We start from the raw sequence: 17,880 nt of genomic DNA, 5'->3' as shown, positions 1-17,880 counted from the left end.
GGTGCATAGTGCTCAACAGAAACAGTGTTCAATAAATAGTGCAGTGATCAAAAGTCTTATAAATAAAAAATCCATAAAAGAAATGAGGAGGTTAAAAACATACAAAAAAAAAAACAATCCTTTAAAAAACAAGGTTTAAGCATCCAACAGGAAGCAATCTTTAAAAACCACAAGCTTGGTGCTTCTTCCCGCTTGGTGTCTCACCTGCTCCTCCCGGCTTGGGCTTAGCAGCAGGCATGATGCTCTCTGCAGCTGTCCTTTTCCCTTCACTCACACAAGAGACTGGAGACCTCCCGATCCCTGGCTTCGGTCTGGCACTCATCCCAGCCTCGAGACTTGGTCCAATCCAACGCCCAAGACGCTCACGTTGGATACTCCCTAATTAAGCCTCGCGACTTCTGCTGCCTTTCCGGCCTTCTGCGGCCAGTCGCCTTTCCCTGGTCACTCCCGCTACCAGCTCGTTCAGCGGAAGCAACTTCCAACTCCAACGCCTGGGTGTCAGCCTAACACCCAGCTTCCTCGCAGCTGCCCACGAACGCTCATTCACTCGCCCACATGTTCCTTGTCTCTCTCTCACTGACCTGCTTCCTTGCTCCCTGTAACCTCCGTCCTTTTCGTTTCATTTTTCATCGATCTGTTTTCCAACCAACTCGTGCTTCTTTTATACAGCGAGGGGCCATAGCAGCTGCAGCACATTAGCCATGGGAACAATCACAGATGTGGGCAGTCCCTCACCTGTGCACTCGGTGTGAAACGCCCACACCGCAGATCGCCCCGCGGCTTGCTACAACCACTGCGCCCCCTCATGAAGCCGCCTCGAGTGCGGTGATTGTTTATTTAAAAAATGGCCTTTGCTCAGCGAACTGTGGACCCATAACACCACAAAGTCTCCTGCCATTATAATTTTATGAGATTAATTACACATACATTTTGATTGAAATCTCTGTCATCCATGTTGGGTGCATAGATATTTATCAAAATCAATTTAGTATTTAATAAAGATAGATAGAACTTTATTTCTCCCCAAAGGGAAATTTGGCTTTTTACAGAAGCTCTTTAAATAAATACATAAATAGGTAGATAAGTAAGTAAATAAATAAATATAGACACACACTTTGGTCTGAACACACACTGGAATTACTATAAAGCAAGAAAAATTCAAATGAAAGAAAAGTTCTGACTTGACTGTCACAGTCACATTGAGGCATTATGCAGAAATATTTCTGTTCACCCTTCTGCTGAATAATAACTTGTTGGCTGAAAGTACTTGGTGTTACTGTGTCAGAGAGTGAATGTTCAGTATTTTTCATAATGGCACTCAGTTTTGTTTTAACCCTCTCTTTCGCTCCCTCCATCGGGGTTCCAGAGTGCATTTTGTAATTAGCCTGTTGATTTGGTGGACCTCTTATCAACTGATGTTACCATTTCAGCACACCACAGCATAGAAAATCACACTGCTTATCATAGAGTTATAGAAGATGTAAAGAAGATCATGTAGTATAGCAGGTCCACTGTTCATAAAAAGGTGGCTGTTTTAATAAATAAATAATTAATTGGCCGGCTTAATATCCGTGGGTGCTCATGCTTGCGCACGAAGGTAATGTCTGTCTCTATTGCTTCGTCAGTTTCCTGCAGTGTGCGATTGGGACACTCTGCCCATGGACGCATACTGTATAAGGATGAGGTGACATGAGTAAAGGAAAAACAAATCAGCAAAGAAATAAATGGGGAGATGAGAAAGAAAGAGAGAGAGAACTGGTGCATAAGTAAGCGAATGAGAGAAAAAGAGATGGCGGACAGTCTGAAAGAGAGTCCTTTTTGCAGCCGACACTTGGGTCTGGTGAAATATATCACTCTCGCTGAGCGATGCAGGGAGTTGGAGTGATCAGCTGGTGTTGGCAACTTGCAGCATAAGTCCAGGAAGGCAGTGGGAGTTGACAAGGTTTGGAGTGAGTGTGTTATTGGAGCCATGTGTTGTGTTCAAGTTATATTCCCTGTTTGTCAACCATTGTAAAGATAACGGGTTTCATTCATCTAAGTGTTCACTACGCAAATCGGTACTCGTGAATGTAAGATGTTTAACAAGCATTCCCGGTATTAAGTTGTGGATTTGCCTGCGAATATTTAGTGGGAGCGTGTCCATGAACATAATTTAAACTTAAGCTTTACACCTTGCTTTCCTATTGATATGTCTACAAAGGCTTGTTCAGATTCAGAGGGTTGTTCCTTTCCTACTGCATCAATAAGCAGCTCATCTTCCTCTTTATCTGAGACATCACACACTGCATGCATGGGCTTACCTTTTCCAGTCCTGCAAAGTCAGTTCACGTGAGCCGCTCGGAGTACATGCATCGAAGGTTCTCAGCTGTGCTTGTGCTATCTTATGCGATCTTGCGCTGTCCACGGCTTTATTTAATGTTAGCTTAGACCTGGCACTTAAAAGTTTCTCTCGCACTTTTGCTGAGTTTGTATCTAACACTATTCTATCCCTGACCATCTCATCTTCGTTTGCATAAGCACAGTCCTTCACCAGCAATTTTAACTCCATTACAGCAATTTTAACTCCGTTACAAAGTGATCAAAAGTCTCGTTTATACCCTGTGTCATCTCATTAAACTTGTATCTCGCGAATATCGTATTCGTCGTAGGCATGACAAACGCCAGCGGCAGCGTGTCTGTGAACTTAATTTAAACTTAAGGTTTACACTGTGCTTTATTTCCGCAGTAGCTGCACTTATGAATATGCTTGTATGTGTCACTTGATTCATATTCTATTGCTGCCTTCTCAATTGTGTAATGCGTTTTTTGTTCAGTGCTCTTTGGAGCTCTTGCTTGTTCTCTGCATACTGCATTCACAGTCAGTTCACGTGAGCCGCTTGGAGTACATGCATCGAAGATTCTCAGCTGTGCTTGTGCTATCTCGTGCGATCTTGTGATGTCCACGGCTTTATTTAATGTTAGCTAAGACCCGGCACTTAAAAGTTTCTCTCGCACTTTCGTTGAGTTTGTGCCAAATACTAGTCTATCCCTGACCATCTCATCTTTGTTTGCATAAGCATAGTCCTTCACCCGCGAATATTTACCGGCAGCGTGTCGATTGGATTGCTGTTGCCGGACGGCCTTATATGGGCAGGCACTCAATTATGTGGGAGGCGTGACGATGAGGGACGCAACTCCACCTCACATGGCGACCGAGCTGCAGGCTATGGCTGTATATATGTACGTAAGTAGGTTCCAGTTATGACCGTTACGCGTAGAATTTTGAAATGAAATCTGCCTAACTTTTGTAAGTAAGCTGTAAGGAATGAGCCAGCCAAATTTCAGCCTTCTACCTATATGGGAAGTTGGAGAATTAGTGATGAGTCAGTCACTCAGTGAGTCAGTCAGTCAGTCAGTCAGTGAGGGCTTTGCCTTTTATTAGTATAGATATATAGACACTGAAATAGTGAATGCTATTGTACACTCCCACAGTTGTTGGGACTACTATTATGGAGGTAACATTTACCCAAGTAACTGCTGCCAGAGAAACAGAAGAAACATGATCGAAGGGAAATAAATTCACAATACAGAAGAGAAAGGAACAAAAGGGATGCCAGACAACAAGAACAAGGAAAAAGAAAAAATCTAAGACAACAGTTGAAATATAAACAGAGCTTTCAGGGATGCATAATTCTAGAAACCAGGTAAAAATTAAAATAAAAACAAAAAATGAAAACAAAAAACAAAATAAGGGAAAGGGGAACAATTACATAAATGTTTGAAAAAATTTAAAAAACTGAAAAACAAAAGCCAAATCTTAACAGAATGATGCCATGTTGTCCAAATTTATAAACAATTATGCAGTTATTATGAAAAACATACAAGAGAAGAATAAATGCAGGACTACAAAGTAACTAAAAGACAAAGAAAACTCAGCTGCCTTTCTTGTCTTTGCCTCTTTATTCATGTACTTGCCCAAATGACAAATACCATAAAATACTTTTTTTACCTGTCCCTCTTTCTTCATCTCTGTCTCCCACACACATACACCCACACATAAAATTCATGTACCCAGAATTCTTCTCCTGCCAGTGAGCCCTTGACCCAACTCACAAATTGACTCTAAACTCCATTAACTTATTTCTTAATATGGGGTTGTGCCACATTTTAGGTTCACTTATGGGTCTCCAGGCTAAAATTCCCTACAGTTAGTGATCTCCGTGTGCCATCAATAGCTCTTAAAATTCAGGGTATCTCAGGAACCCTTTGAAATGTATGATTTAAAAGGGCAGTATGATTATAGTACAGTAATCCCTCCTCGATCGTGAGGGTTGCGTTCCAGACCCCCCCGCGATAGGTAAAAATCCGGGAAGTAGAAACCATATGTTTGTATGGTTATTTTTATATATTTTAAGCCCTTATAAACTCTCCCACACTGTTTAAAAATATTCCCCGCAGAGTTATACAGCATAATCCCTTTATATTCTCTTAGATATTAGGTAAGATTCATTGAAATTATGTATATAAACACACTGTTTATATACAGTAAAACCTAAATATTATTTTAAAGATATTGAGTGTCTCCGATATCGCATATATTACAGCCATTACGATAGACAGGCCACCAGCAATAAATACGTACAATGCAAGAAAAATAGTATACAGTAAATGTGTGTACAGTGACACTAAACGTATGTACATGTACTAAGTACTGTAAGAAGAAAATAAATTATGGTTACTCTCCAACAATGACACGATGACTTGTCCGATAACAATGAGTTAAATTTTACTGCACAACAAAGGAGAGTGTTACAGCTCTTCCAAAGGAGCCACTTCAGGATTGTGTAGCACTGGCCTTGTTCTTCTTCTGGCAGTCTTCAATCCAAATCCCTAAAGCAAATTCCATCCAGACTACTGCCTTATTACATCCACTTACAACTTGTTTTGCACCCTGGTTAAAAGGACACTGCGGCCGTAGATCTTATATTCCTTTCCTATTTTTTAAATAAAAAGAATCGTAGCCTTCAACAAATCCAAAACGTTTACCTTTTCGGCAATCATGAACATCTTCCGTTTGCGCTTGGGCACGGCCCCTGAAGCAGTAGCAGATCATTTTGGAGCCATAATGAAGGGCTTGACTATGCACAAAGATAAACACAAAAGAGCACAACTCTTTACACAGCGAAACACGTTGATGCTGAATGAGCAAGACGAGACTTCCTGGTTAACACTGCATTCAGCACGCAGGAACTTAACTACGTGCTCTGATTGGTTAGCTTCTCAGTCAGGAGAACTTAACTGCGTGCTCTTATTGATTAGCTTCTCAGTCATCCGCCAATAGCGTCCCTTGTATGAAATCAACTGGGCAAACCAACTAAGGAAGCATGTATAGGAAGTAAAAAGACACATTGTCCGCAGAACCCGCTAGCAGCGAAAAATCCGCGTTATATATTTAGTTATGCTTTCATATAAAATCCGCGATAGAGTGAAGCCGCGAAAGTCGAAGCGCGATATAGCGAGGGATTACTGTAATTTCATTCAGGGATTATGTATTACAGAGTTATGGCTAGGATATTTATCACTGCTCCTCCAAGGAAGTCCATATTTTCAAAAGATTTTTGTGCTGCCCAATATTGACCAAAAGAATTTCTGACACCCTCAGTGTTTTGCTACATAGAGAGTCAGACATTTTTACTCCCAGGTTGCAGCTTTCTCTTCACTACTGCTGTATAGTTGATTTCCTGCCCAGTTTCTTTCCATGTCCTAGAAACTATTGTGATATGTTAATTGCTGTCACATTTAGTGTGTGTGCTCAAGTGTTTTCCTCAATGGATTTATTCCTGGCTTGTACATAAAGCTGCCAGGAGGGGCTCTAGGGATTGTGACTATAAATTGGATTTGGCTTGTAGATGGATAATTACTAAACCATTGTCAGTAGACATAAATGATAAATACAGAAATATGCATCAAGTGATTTTCATTCATGTTTTAGTTTTAGTGTTGTAATTTTAATTTGTGTAGCACCATGCACAGTGAAGGAATATGGACTGTAACAGAAAAAGGTGGGAAGAAATAGAGATTTTTTCAATGTGAGACTTCTGTTACAAGTTCCTAACATTTTCAACATAAAAAGAATTTCACCTTAAGTAGGACATAATGGCAGCGTGTATGTAACTTGAATAGTTAACCACAAATATTATCATGAACAGCTGTGGGATGAGGAGTACAACTTGAAACATTGTGCATGGTGGTGTATCAACTTTAATACCAATGAAGAGATGAAAGTGTTGAATTTTAGTGTATACAGTTTTTTTCCCTCATTTAATCAATGCATATTAAACAGTACTAGTAACAGCGTATACATTTGACTTATAGTATTCATACTCTTTCTTTGTACGTTTAGCATTCGTTTGCTCAGAAGTTGATGTGTTTGCTGGTTCCTGAGCAGCTCTTCTTTTCTCCACCCTAGCGGTCCACTTCTTCTCTTCTTTCGTCGGCATCTTTTCACGTTAAAACTGATTAAATCAGTGTTTGTGTTGGAGTTACTTAGCACATTTTCCTTAGTTTTTCACTTAAGCTGGCACTTAAATATTCAATCTGTCCCAAGAATGATTTAAGATATGAAGAGGTAGAGGAAGTGACAGTGAAGGTGTTAGGGATGAGAACAGCACCCTTATGCATGCGCCACATGGCCACCCTACTGGCCACTGCCGACAGTTGATTCTACAATCAAATAGAACAAAAATAAAAAGTGGAATAGAAATCATCACTCTGAATGCAAACAGTAGTAGTCACGTAGTAAATGTGAACCAAATTTCAGGTCAATAGGTGAAACGATTTGCAAGCTACAGGTGATTTAAAATCCTTGACAGAAAAAGGAACAGCCATGGTAGCATATTATATTTAAAGATTAGTTGAATATCATTTAAGGGTTACAGTAAGCACAATATTTCATACAGGAATTAATTAGTACAATATGTTGTTTTCTTAAGAATATCTGCCTACATTCTGTTAAATTATTCCTCTTGGTATACATTTATGACAAAGCAATTGCTTCCATTTTTATTTCACTTTCATGAATCAGTACTGGGTGGTCCAGATCTAATTATGAAATTTTCATTACGCTATAACTTATTAAGTTTATTACATAGAGAATTCACAAAAAATTCTTTTTGTTGCTGATAGATGGTAGCACCTGCCCTGCATTCCAAAATGGACGGGAGATAGTTGTCAGTCAAATAGCGGGTGCGATGTGTTCACCTTTTCATAATTGCATACTTAGATCTGGACCACCCTGTATATGTATTAAAATTCTGTTGTGTGTCTTCTCTCTAATGAAGTCAATCAAAGCACCACTGGTCTGAGCTCCGTCATGAGGCCAATAGGTTTTTTGCTCTAGTGGAGACATATTTTTGGGGCAGATCCAACAGTATTAGGATGTGGGTCCTATACCAGATCACAAAACAAGCTCCTTAATTATTTGATGATTTTACTTTTATCAGCAAGACACTGGAACAAATCATCTGCTAAACACAATGTCTGTGCCTCACAGACATGCTATTTCTCACTGACAGTGCTACCACTGAAAACTTGACAGTTTACCTATTATAATTTAAGAAACCAAGTCCATTTCTCCATGTAGAATTCAGATGCATTTGTTAATTTGTAATCAGGCATATTTTTTCTTGAACCTTTTATATTGAGTCCTATGCAAAGTGTTTTACAAAATAGTAAGAGAATTAGTAGAGAGGAATTTAGTAATGATTTTGTATCTTAGCTGATAACTGTATCAGTATACATGTTTTTCTTTTTGTTTAGGAACTAATATTAAGATCCATCCATTATCCAACCCGCCATATCCTAACTACAGGGTCACAGGGGTCTGCTGGAGCCAATCTCAGCCAACACATGGCGCAAGGTAGGAAACAAACCCTGGGCATGGCGCCAACCCACCGCAGCTAATACTAAGATATTAGCTATTATATCTATTCATACTATTGATTAAAAAACTGTATTTTTGGTTAACAGCAGAATCTCTAAATGTATTAAGTATGAATGAACCAAAACCAAAATATGATCACTGACAAAAGCCTTTATCATACCAAAGGGTAGGCATAGACTGTATAGTTAATTCATGCAATTTTAAACAGTAAATGTCACACACTTAGTAATTTATTTTAAAAAAATGTGACAGCCGTTGTAAGTGCCAGGAAAGATTATCTGGCCTCCCATCTATAATGGGTATGGGACCCTTACCCAAAAAGGAGGGAAAAACAAAGGAGCAGTGGGGGAAGGCTCCTATTTTGCAACATTTTTACCCGCCATCCACTAAATGGCAGCATCCTAGGATCTCAGTAACCATGTGGACACCTGCAGTGCATGATGGTAGTTATAGTGCTGGGTGTCAACCCTGCTGGATCCCAGGAGTGCTGCAGGGGGGTGCTGCAGGGATTCACAATCCCTGTTTTTTTGGACTTCCGCTTGACACAGTATTGCTTCCATCAGGCTTTGCCTTCGCACCGAAAGTACTCCAGGGTCCGACATTAAACAGTTGGGAGCTGGGAGGAAGAAAGGCAACACTCACTGGAGGGAGGTGGATGTAGAGAGAAGAAAGGAAGAATAATTTGATGCAAATTGTTTGTGCAAACTTTTCAAGCAACCTTTGTTAAGTATTTGTATAATAAAAGCCTCTGCTTTGAACTCGTGACTGTACTTGTGCTGGTTGTGTCCAGGGTTTTGGGCTCTGTGGTGCCCCCTATGTGTCACACCCTATATCTAGTACACTGAAGTGTTGGGTAAGAAAGATCTGGTAGCATGAGCATAGTAAGATTGTTTAAATGTTTAGTTTAATAAAGGGAATGCATTTTTTTCAGCAGGATTACCCAGCCAGTGATGCTGAGTAAGAAAGAGACAGTGCTGGGGTTGATGGAGTGATACAGAGAAATTTAAAGCATTGCAGGCTGGAGTGAGCTGTCCTTTACCTTTACACTTATTTATAGATACACAGCTGTGGACAAGATTAATTTCTTTCACATATTCTATTTTATTTAGGAAAAAGTGAATGGTTTGGATGAAATAAATATCAACAGAACTAAATTGCACAGAAATAAATATCTACAATAGTCAGAATCTGTCAGCATATAAAATGCTATATGAGAAGATAATAGGAAGTGCTCTGAAAATACAGCGAAAATTGAAACAATTGATTTCTTATCAATACTTTTGATGAAAGCTCAACAGCTGTAATGTTAAATTTATACTTTTCATTTAACTGTTAACTGAAATTATTTATCCCATATTTTTGCATAGATAGATTTTTACTTGGTCATATTTGATCTTCCCATTAGTGCTTTCCTATTGTTAGATTTTGGTTTCAAAATAATTATATAACATTTTGGTGCAAATATTAGAAAAAGAAGACCAAAGCTTGATGCTAAAATGGCAAACACCTCAACAGCTACTGTATATTTTCCAGGGGAACTGATATAAGCAGGAATAAAAGTTATCCAAACAGTGCAGAAGATTAGCATGCTGAAGGTAATAAATTTGGCCTCATTAAATGTATCTGGAAGATTTCTTGCAAGAAAGGCCAAGAAAAAGCAGATACAAGCCAGCAATCCAATATAACCCAAGAGGCAACTAAAACCAATTGATGATCCTGTGTTACACTCCAGTAATATTTTTGCATTTTGGGACATAGTGTTTTGTGTGGGAAAAGGAGGGGATGTGGTCAACCAAAATGTACATATTAGAGACTGAATGCATGTTAAGAAAAAAATAGTACACCTCTGCTGCATGACTCCAAACCATTTCATTGTGTTATTACCAGGCAGAGTAGCGGTGAAAGCCATTAGCACAACGATAGTTTTCACAAGAATGGAAGAAACACATACCACAAAGCTAATTCCAAACACTACATGTCTTATTATGCAAGTAAAATTTGAAGGTTGGCCAATAAAGCAAAGAGAACAAAGGAAGCACAGGGTTAGTGAGACCAGCAAAACAAAGCTCATTTCAGAATTGTTGGCTTTCACCACAGGAGTATAGCGATGATGGATAAAAATTGCTAAAACCGTACAAGAGAAAGAAGCTCCAAATAAAGCAGCTGTTGTCAAGGTGATTCCCATGGCATCGCTGTATGAAAGAAACTCAACTTCTTTGAGCAAACAGCAGTTTCTGCCTGGATTGGACCATTGGTCATGAGGACATTGAATACATTCAATGGAATCTAAAATACAGAACATATTAATTAGTAAACACTGCATTTTATTGAACAGTAAAAGCCATAATGTAAATGGTGGTTTCTGGTTATTATCAGTATTCAAAAATATTTAAATAAAGGAAAAAGTGTTTCTTTTATAACTATTATTTTTTTTACAAGTGATTTTATTCATAATCATAATTTATTAACCAATTCCAAAGTGTCAGATTCTGTACCTATAGACCTATATACAGTATATATGCAGTCATGCTCATAGGTTTAAAAAACCTGACAGAATTTGTGAAATATTGGCCATTGTTTGGAAAATATAAGTAATCATGCAGAAAGCTTTCCTTTAAATTAAAAATGCAACTCAGTAGTTAGCAAGTGCTATAAAATTCATGTGAGGGTGCTAGGCACTGGAGCTGTCATTGATGTTTGCTAGAAGCAAAAGGTGGGAGAGAGGAGTACAAGTGGAAGTGGGATCCAACACAAGCTGGAACTAGCGATGTGAAGTTTAAACTTAAAGGGTCTCATATAAACTACTACATTGTAATATAAATTTGCATCAACAAATTTTAAAAGGGGACCCGCAAACCCCACCCTTTAAAATCGTTTACATTTACATGCCTGTCTGCTTTTTGAACGGGGATTCCCTCCAAACTTTTTAACATATATACTGTATTTGCATCTGTGGACTTCAAAGGGGAACCCCTGATAGTTTAAGAAGCCTCTAAAACACAGTAGTGTACAAGCAGTTATTTTATTCCATTTCAAGTATTAGAGAAAACAACCCCAAAAGTAAAAACATTCAGTTCATTGCATGGTCTGCCTAAATGTGCTTTCAGTAAATGTCATTACTGTTTGTTAAAATTAAAGTAAATTACTAAGTTAAAGTTAAAGTAAAACACGATTCAATGTTAGGACTTTATTATCTGCCAATAGCTATGAGAAAAAGAAAAAAATATTCAAGATAATGATGTTAAGAAGTGAAAATTGTAAACATCTAATAATGATAATAATAAATATTCACATAAGTTCACATTATTCCTCCTGATTACCTGTTTTGATTGAAAAGAATGCAGTTTCCGGTGAAAAGGTGTTTTGCATTGACTTTGAACAAAAGGCAAGTTACTAGGAAAAGTAGTAAATGATCTATTGCAGGAATATTTAACATGACATGACTAGCAACGTTTGTGATATTTTTTAGGTGGAGGTGGAGCACAGGCAGTTGAAGTGACTTGCTGATGTCACATAGTGTCAGTACCAGGATATGACCTACAACCTAAGGGTCAGAAGTCCAAAGCCTTAACAACCACACCACTCAATTACAGTAGCACTTGGTACAAAGCACAACAAATATTGTAAATAGAAGTACTTAGTTAGATAGTTAGATAGTACAATACATCCAACATTATTATAACTGAGGCCTATTTTCTTAAGAAATTTCCTAGAGAAATACGGTTAAGTGTATGTGTGTGTACAGTATATATATATATATATATATATATATATATATATATATATATATATATATACTTACTGTATAGATCAGAGGTCCTCAGTCATGGTCCTGGAGGGCTGCAGTGGCTACAGGGTTTCATTCTAGCCAGTTTTCCCAATTAGACCTCAGCTCTTGCTGATTGTGAAACTTAGTGTTTAACTATATGGCTTGTTAGCACTTTCATTCATCAAAGATGAATTTAATTACATTGTAGATCAGAGGTCCTCAATTACAGTCCTGGGGCCTCATGTATAAATGGTGCGTATGCACAGAAATATTGCGTAAGAAATTTTCCACGTTTAAATCGCGATGTATAAAACCTACACTTGGCGTAAAGCCACGCACTTTTCCACGGTACCTCATACCTTGTTGTACGCAAGTTCTCCACTCGGTTTTTCAGACTGGCAGCACCCAGCATCAAAGCAATGCTACTGTTCCTGTGTAGTTACTCCTTATTTTCCTGACACGGCTTTATAAATACACTGAAACTAACCGCATATTGTTTATTAGTGTAATGCATCTGATTGTAATTAACTTGTAACAATATAATGGTCCAGGGAATAGCCATAGTATTCCAAATACCATAACTGCTTTAGCGTTGTTACTGTAACTGCACCTTCTTCTTCTTCTTCTTTCAGCTGCTCCCGTTAGGAGTTGCCACAGCGGATCATCTTTTTCCATATTACTCTCACTGTACCACTCGGAGTATTTATATCACTGTATCTGAGTGTGAATCACAGCAGCAGCTGATCGGAAAGAGAATTATCGGTATACAGCTTCAAGCACACGCTACCTCAGCCACGGCAAAACGTTTCAAAGCCTTTCCTGTACGGACCTCACGGTTCAGAAACAGTTTCATCCCAAGAACTTTAAACGCACTCAATCAAGTGCTCCTTGTAGAACTGTTTGTACTTAAAAGTACAATTACCTCACTGTAAACTTGCACTACAGTTATAATATTACACAACCTGCGCCACTTTATAAAGTGCGTATTTACATATGATGATGATATCATTTTTAAGATGAAATGCAGCAAAATATGTTTATTATATTATACAGATAAAGCTTTAACTTCATTTAAATAATCTATATTCTTCACAGGGACTGGCGTGAAGGATAGAATAATTAAACATGTACTACGAAGATATTTCAATGCTCCTTAAACATTTTGAAGAATCGGCGCTTTAAGCTTACAGATGGCTTAACGTCTGTTACAGAGCTGATTGTGTGGCGATCGGTTACTTGGAGTAAGAAAAGCAAGGACTGCAGGGGCAGCCACTGCAATATACTGTATATTGAATATAAAACAGAAAGAGAAAATAATGACAAAGCTAAAAATGCACAAATTTCGACGCTTTTCGAAGTTAAACGCTTGTGTTATGAGCACAAGGCGGCTATGCAGTGTCCGCAACGGATGTGACCATCCACCGTGCATAAGATACCATATTGACATTGGCGGGTGAAGGGGCCACCGATTCTTCCTCTGCCCAGGGCCGCCACAAGCCTAGAGCCGCTCATGAGTACTGCTGCAATAAATAATTTCATCGAAGGTCGCGCACAATCACAGCGCCATGAAACCCATGTTTAATAACGTGCTTTAACTCCTATCATCATGAAAATGATATTATTATTACATCTCAGTATTTTAGTTATTCAGAGAACTGTAATATCACGAATGTAATGGATTCTGTGTCCAGTCGGAGGAAGAGAGCCGGTTTAAGAAGCAAGTAGTGATTCACACACATAGAGCACATAGAAGATCACATACAAAACAAAGCTTTTAACGTGCTATACTTTAATTACAATGTGATTTGAGAAACTGGTTAATTAAGCGATTTTAAGATGAAGTTTATGATGTGCTACTTTAATGACAAAATAAACTACGTAATTAAAGTGGAAATTTCGAGATTGAAGTTGACATTTCGTGCGTTTTCCCCACTGTGTGCCTTTTTTTTTTCTCTGTACCCTAATAAGCTTTCATATGACACTCAGACAGTGGGCTACAACTCGCCTTTTCACTGCAACTTTGATATGTGATTTCTTTTTTATTTCAGGCACTGTGAGATTTTGTGAATGTGAGCTTTTAAGTTTCTCCAACACGCTATGTCACTCGATCAACTTCCTTTTGTTGATTATACCACGGTTTAATTAAACAAATAATATGGTTTTCCTTTGCCTCCACTTGGTATTCGCTGAAATTCTTATATTTTCCCCCGTGCTTTTCCCATTGTCTTTTCAGAGAAGGCTGAGCTTAAGGGTGATTTATGTTGATTTGCATATTCAAAGAGGCATAATTCTGGGAGGAGTTGGGGTGTTACATGAAGCGTGTGCACGAGCGTTACTTTTCACGCTGACCGAGATTTATGTAGCGGAAGAACGTGGAAGTTGGAGTACGCACAGATTCCTGCATCTGGATTTTTCTGTGCGTAAGCACATTTCGGCTTTTGTGCTTACGCCATGTTATAGTGAGAATTCTACGCATGGCGTTATACATGAGGCCCCTGGAGGGCTGCAGTGGCTGCAGGTTTCCACTTTAATCAATTTTTTAATTAGAACCCTTTTATTCTCTACTAAAGCAGTACATTTTTGGGCTTAATTTTAGTTATCTTGCCTGTTACAATTCAGAACCCTTAATTACCTATTTTAGTTTTAACAGCTGTATTTAAAATTCTAATCTTTGCCTGTTTTGTTAATCAGACATTAGTTAATGATAAATAATGACCAACAAACCAGCAGCTCTCCAGCTAACGTGCTTCCTTTTAAACCTGTGCATATGCAACATTAAAAGTGTCTGTGTTTAAAAAAAGAAATAACTGAGAGGGGAATAGGAAGGAGTGTTAAGTTTAATTCTGTTCTAGTCCACGAAACACATGGATAATGCTCTCAGGTAAAGAAACTCAACAGTGCAATTACAATTTCTCTTGGATTAATGAAAGCACTAACAAGGCATACAGTTAAAAATCAAGTTTCATTATAAGCAAGAAATGAGTTCAATTCAGGAAACCAGTTGGAAGGAAAACCTGGAGCCATTGCGGCCCTCCAGGACCATGATTGAGGTCCCCTGGGATGGATGGATGGATAGATAGATAGATAGATAGATAGATAGATAGATAGATAGATAGATAGATAGATAGATAGATAGATAGATAGAAACTTTTAGTCTAGAATAATTTACCAGTATGAGTGCTGATTTCACCATCTGCACAGGGAATACAGTCAAAGCAGCAGATTGGCTCCCCTTTCCTGAAGGCTTTTCTAGTGCCTGGTTGGCAGCTGTTACTGCAGACTGACACAGGGACCTTAAAAACGATAAAGAGACATAAGGATGATGCATGTGAGAATTCACATTAAGCAAAATACTGTTTCACAATTTAAATATGTCATGACATGAGTGGCAAGACATTAAAAAACCTACCTGTCCAGAATCAAAATTCCACTGTATGTTGCTTTCATTTAAAAAGAGTCCTTTTCCATGAGTAGATGACTGATCAAATGAGCCAATAGTTTGTATTTTGACATAACCCCCAGCAGTCCACTGCCAGTTCACAACATCATAAATTCCAAGTACATCTCCATTTTCATCAAATGCCACTGTTTCTCCTAAATGATTAGTGAAATTGACATGTCTCAGGTAATGTAGAAGCTTTGACAGGAAAAAAAAAAAGAACTTTTGTATTATGTTGTATTACTTGTTTAAAAACATGTTCAGTTTTATGTACATCAGCCATAGATAACAGAGACTGTTGTACAACTTTGCTTCAGTTATACTATCAATGTGCCAATATCTACAGAAGTGTATTGTGTTTTGTTATACACAGACAGAAAGCTGTAACTAGTTTGTGTAAATGTGTAACTGGAAATGGAATTTTAAACTGTCCCTTAAAAATCTACTTAATAAATATCGGCAGAGGTCCACTTACTTGCCAGGGTTGGATATTTTGGACATTTGCACAAGTGTTATTCTTGAATGGTCCTGTTCCATTTTCACAGGATAACATATTATGCAGTGCATGTGCTAGAGCATATACAGCTTTATATACATTGTAAGAGCCTCGTAACTGCAATACATTAGAGTAGGCCGTTTGTGTGATCTCTAAGTTCTCTGTTCCTGTACATATTTTACTTGGAAGTAGTTGATTAGTTTTATTTCCTTGGAATGTGCATTCAAACATTGCTTCCCAGAACTGAATACTTAACTTATTATTTAAGTCAAAATTAGGTTTAACCTGAAGAAGAAATTTTTCTAGACCTGTAATTTCACCTCTACGAATAGTAATACCAACTGTCCCACCAAATGAGGGAAAGTTTTCCTTCTTAGCTAAGGTAGATGAAGTGCTCCATCCGTCACTTGCAATCCACTGTTTTCCAGTAATGTTCTGAAGGACAATTTCTTTAACCAGAGCTGTTATATCAACCCCTGATGCAAATATAATAATGACAGTTGCAGTGGACTGTCTGATTTTATTTAATATTGTAAGAATTTTAGGCTTTTGATTTATTTTGGGAATTGTTTCCATGAATGAAATACATGCAATATTCCTGATTTCTTCACTGAACGTTGTAATAGCATACTGCCCATAGTCGTCTTCACTTGCTATGGCACCTATCCAGGTCCACTTAAAATGTTTTATTATCTCAACCATTGCTTTCACCTGAAAAGCATCACTTGGGATTGTTCTGAAAAATGAAGGGTGTTCCCGTTTATTGCTTAAGCAGGGACATGTTGCATAATAGCTGATCTAAAGAAATGAAATGACAAACACACAATACAACAAATTTTATATTATTATGTATAATAATCAAAAATATACATTTATATTCAGAAGTCTAAGTATATTGTTATTAATCAAAATACAGCATTGACATATTATTTGTCATTTTAGCAAGAAATAACCAAAAGCCTTTTCTTCTTTATATCATTTTCCATATCTTAAGTTAGCTTAGTATATCACCTATGTAATAAAAGCTTCCACTTTGGAAATTACAAGTTATCTGGTAAAGTAGTAAATGATAAAACAGTATATTTTATAACTTATTTGCAATGTATTTAAACATTTCAAATATAAAATTACTTAAAATAAGCAGGCTAAATTTAAATATTTGTAATGTGTGGTGTTTTTATACATTACCATTGGAATATGGAAAACTCCAAGGAGCCTGGAAATGGCAATAGAGTTGGTTGAGGTGGGGTCCCCTACAATAGCAAGAACTGGAGGAAGTCCTTGACAATTGTAATCAGTGATCACTCTATCCAGACCCCCAATTAAAGCTGTAGCTGCCCTGAGTGAAACTGGGAGCTTTACACAGTTATCATAAAGTATATAACCCAAGGTAATGTTAGGTAGAAGGTGTGGATCCTTATTGATCTCCTCAATTGCAAAGACCATTGTCTGAGCTCTCTGAAATATCGAAATGTCAAATCTAAAACAACACAAAACCAAATGTAAAGTGCAACAGGGGTTTTCACAAATTTTTATTTCCACCCAAGATAATGAAGTTTCTTTCATCAAAGTAAACAAAAGAGCACAATTAAGAAATATATATAAGAAATTTAGTTAAAAAATATTACAGTTTATTGATAGAACTGAAATTATTAAAAAAACATAATGGCTTCATATTTCACATAGTATGCAGAAGATTTAGTCTTGAGAAATAGTAGTACTTTTTTATTACTATCGTTTAATTGCTGATCATAGCTGTAAAGGCTAAAGAAAAATCTTAATTTACAATCAAATATCAGATAATACATTTAATGAATGCATTTAATGCTCTCTACTGTAAAATATACATTTACATATTTTTCTTTGAATGAAAAGTGAAAACAGTATTATTTTAAGTAATTTCACATATGCAGTTTTAATTGGAAGTTAAGAAGGGTTTTAAATGAAATTATTCTGAAACAGATATTACTTTGAAATAAGCAATGCTCCTTAAACAGATTTAAAGAACAAAAGGCAGATATAGTTTCAAAAATAGCTTACCCTTCACACTTCCATTCATCAGGTTTTGATTGAAAGGACATATCTGGCGCTATCGTTTTAGCACTTACTTCAAAAATGCCACCTAAGATAATATCCCCTTTTTTGTATAAACTGCTCAATTGAAATCTTTCCTGAAGTTTACATGATGGCTCTTCAGTACTACAAGCTGGTAAAACTAACACCAGATAGACAACAGCATGAAAGACCTGTATCAT

The 17,880-nt window shown here is 37.4% G+C and overlaps 1 protein-coding gene across 1 annotated transcript; it reads right to left on the bottom strand.

The window, feature by feature from the left end:
- Window positions 1-9,296: 9,296 nt before the first annotated feature.
- Window positions 9,297-17,880, bottom strand: LOC120529708 (extracellular calcium-sensing receptor-like). The gene is made up of 6 exons (XM_039753805.1): window positions 17,666-17,880; window positions 16,814-17,105; window positions 15,605-16,423; window positions 15,100-15,327; window positions 14,860-14,983; window positions 9,297-10,207 (listed from the first exon to the last, which is right to left on the bottom strand). The coding sequence occupies exons 1-6, from the start codon at window positions 17,878-17,880 to the stop codon at window positions 9,297-9,299; spliced, it is 2,589 nt and encodes an 862-aa protein (XP_039609739.1).

The sequence above is a fragment of the Polypterus senegalus genome, chromosome 1 (genome assembly GCF_016835505.1).
Source record: "Polypterus senegalus isolate Bchr_013 chromosome 1, ASM1683550v1, whole genome shotgun sequence".
Classification (NCBI taxonomy): domain Eukaryota; kingdom Metazoa; phylum Chordata; class Cladistia; order Polypteriformes; family Polypteridae; genus Polypterus; species Polypterus senegalus.
Note: the sequence above shows the minus strand (reverse complement) of the source record. Positions and strands in the feature narration are given on the sequence as shown.

What these genes read in the sequence shown, in the direction of transcription:
- LOC120529708 (XM_039753805.1), bottom strand. Translation starts at nt 17,880, where the DNA reads ATGATACAGGTCTTTCATGCTGTTGTCTATCTGGTGTTAGTTTTACCA. An exon ending in GATGAATGGAAGTGTGAAGG is followed by an intron (nt 17,106 to 17,665) that starts GTAAGCTATTTT and finishes GTGTTGTTTTAG; the next exon opens with ATTTGACATTTCGATATTTC. An exon ending in TGAAATCAGCACTCATACTG is followed by an intron (nt 10,208 to 14,859) that starts GTAAATTATTCT and finishes TCTGTATTTTAG; the next exon opens with ATTCCATTGAATGTATTCAA.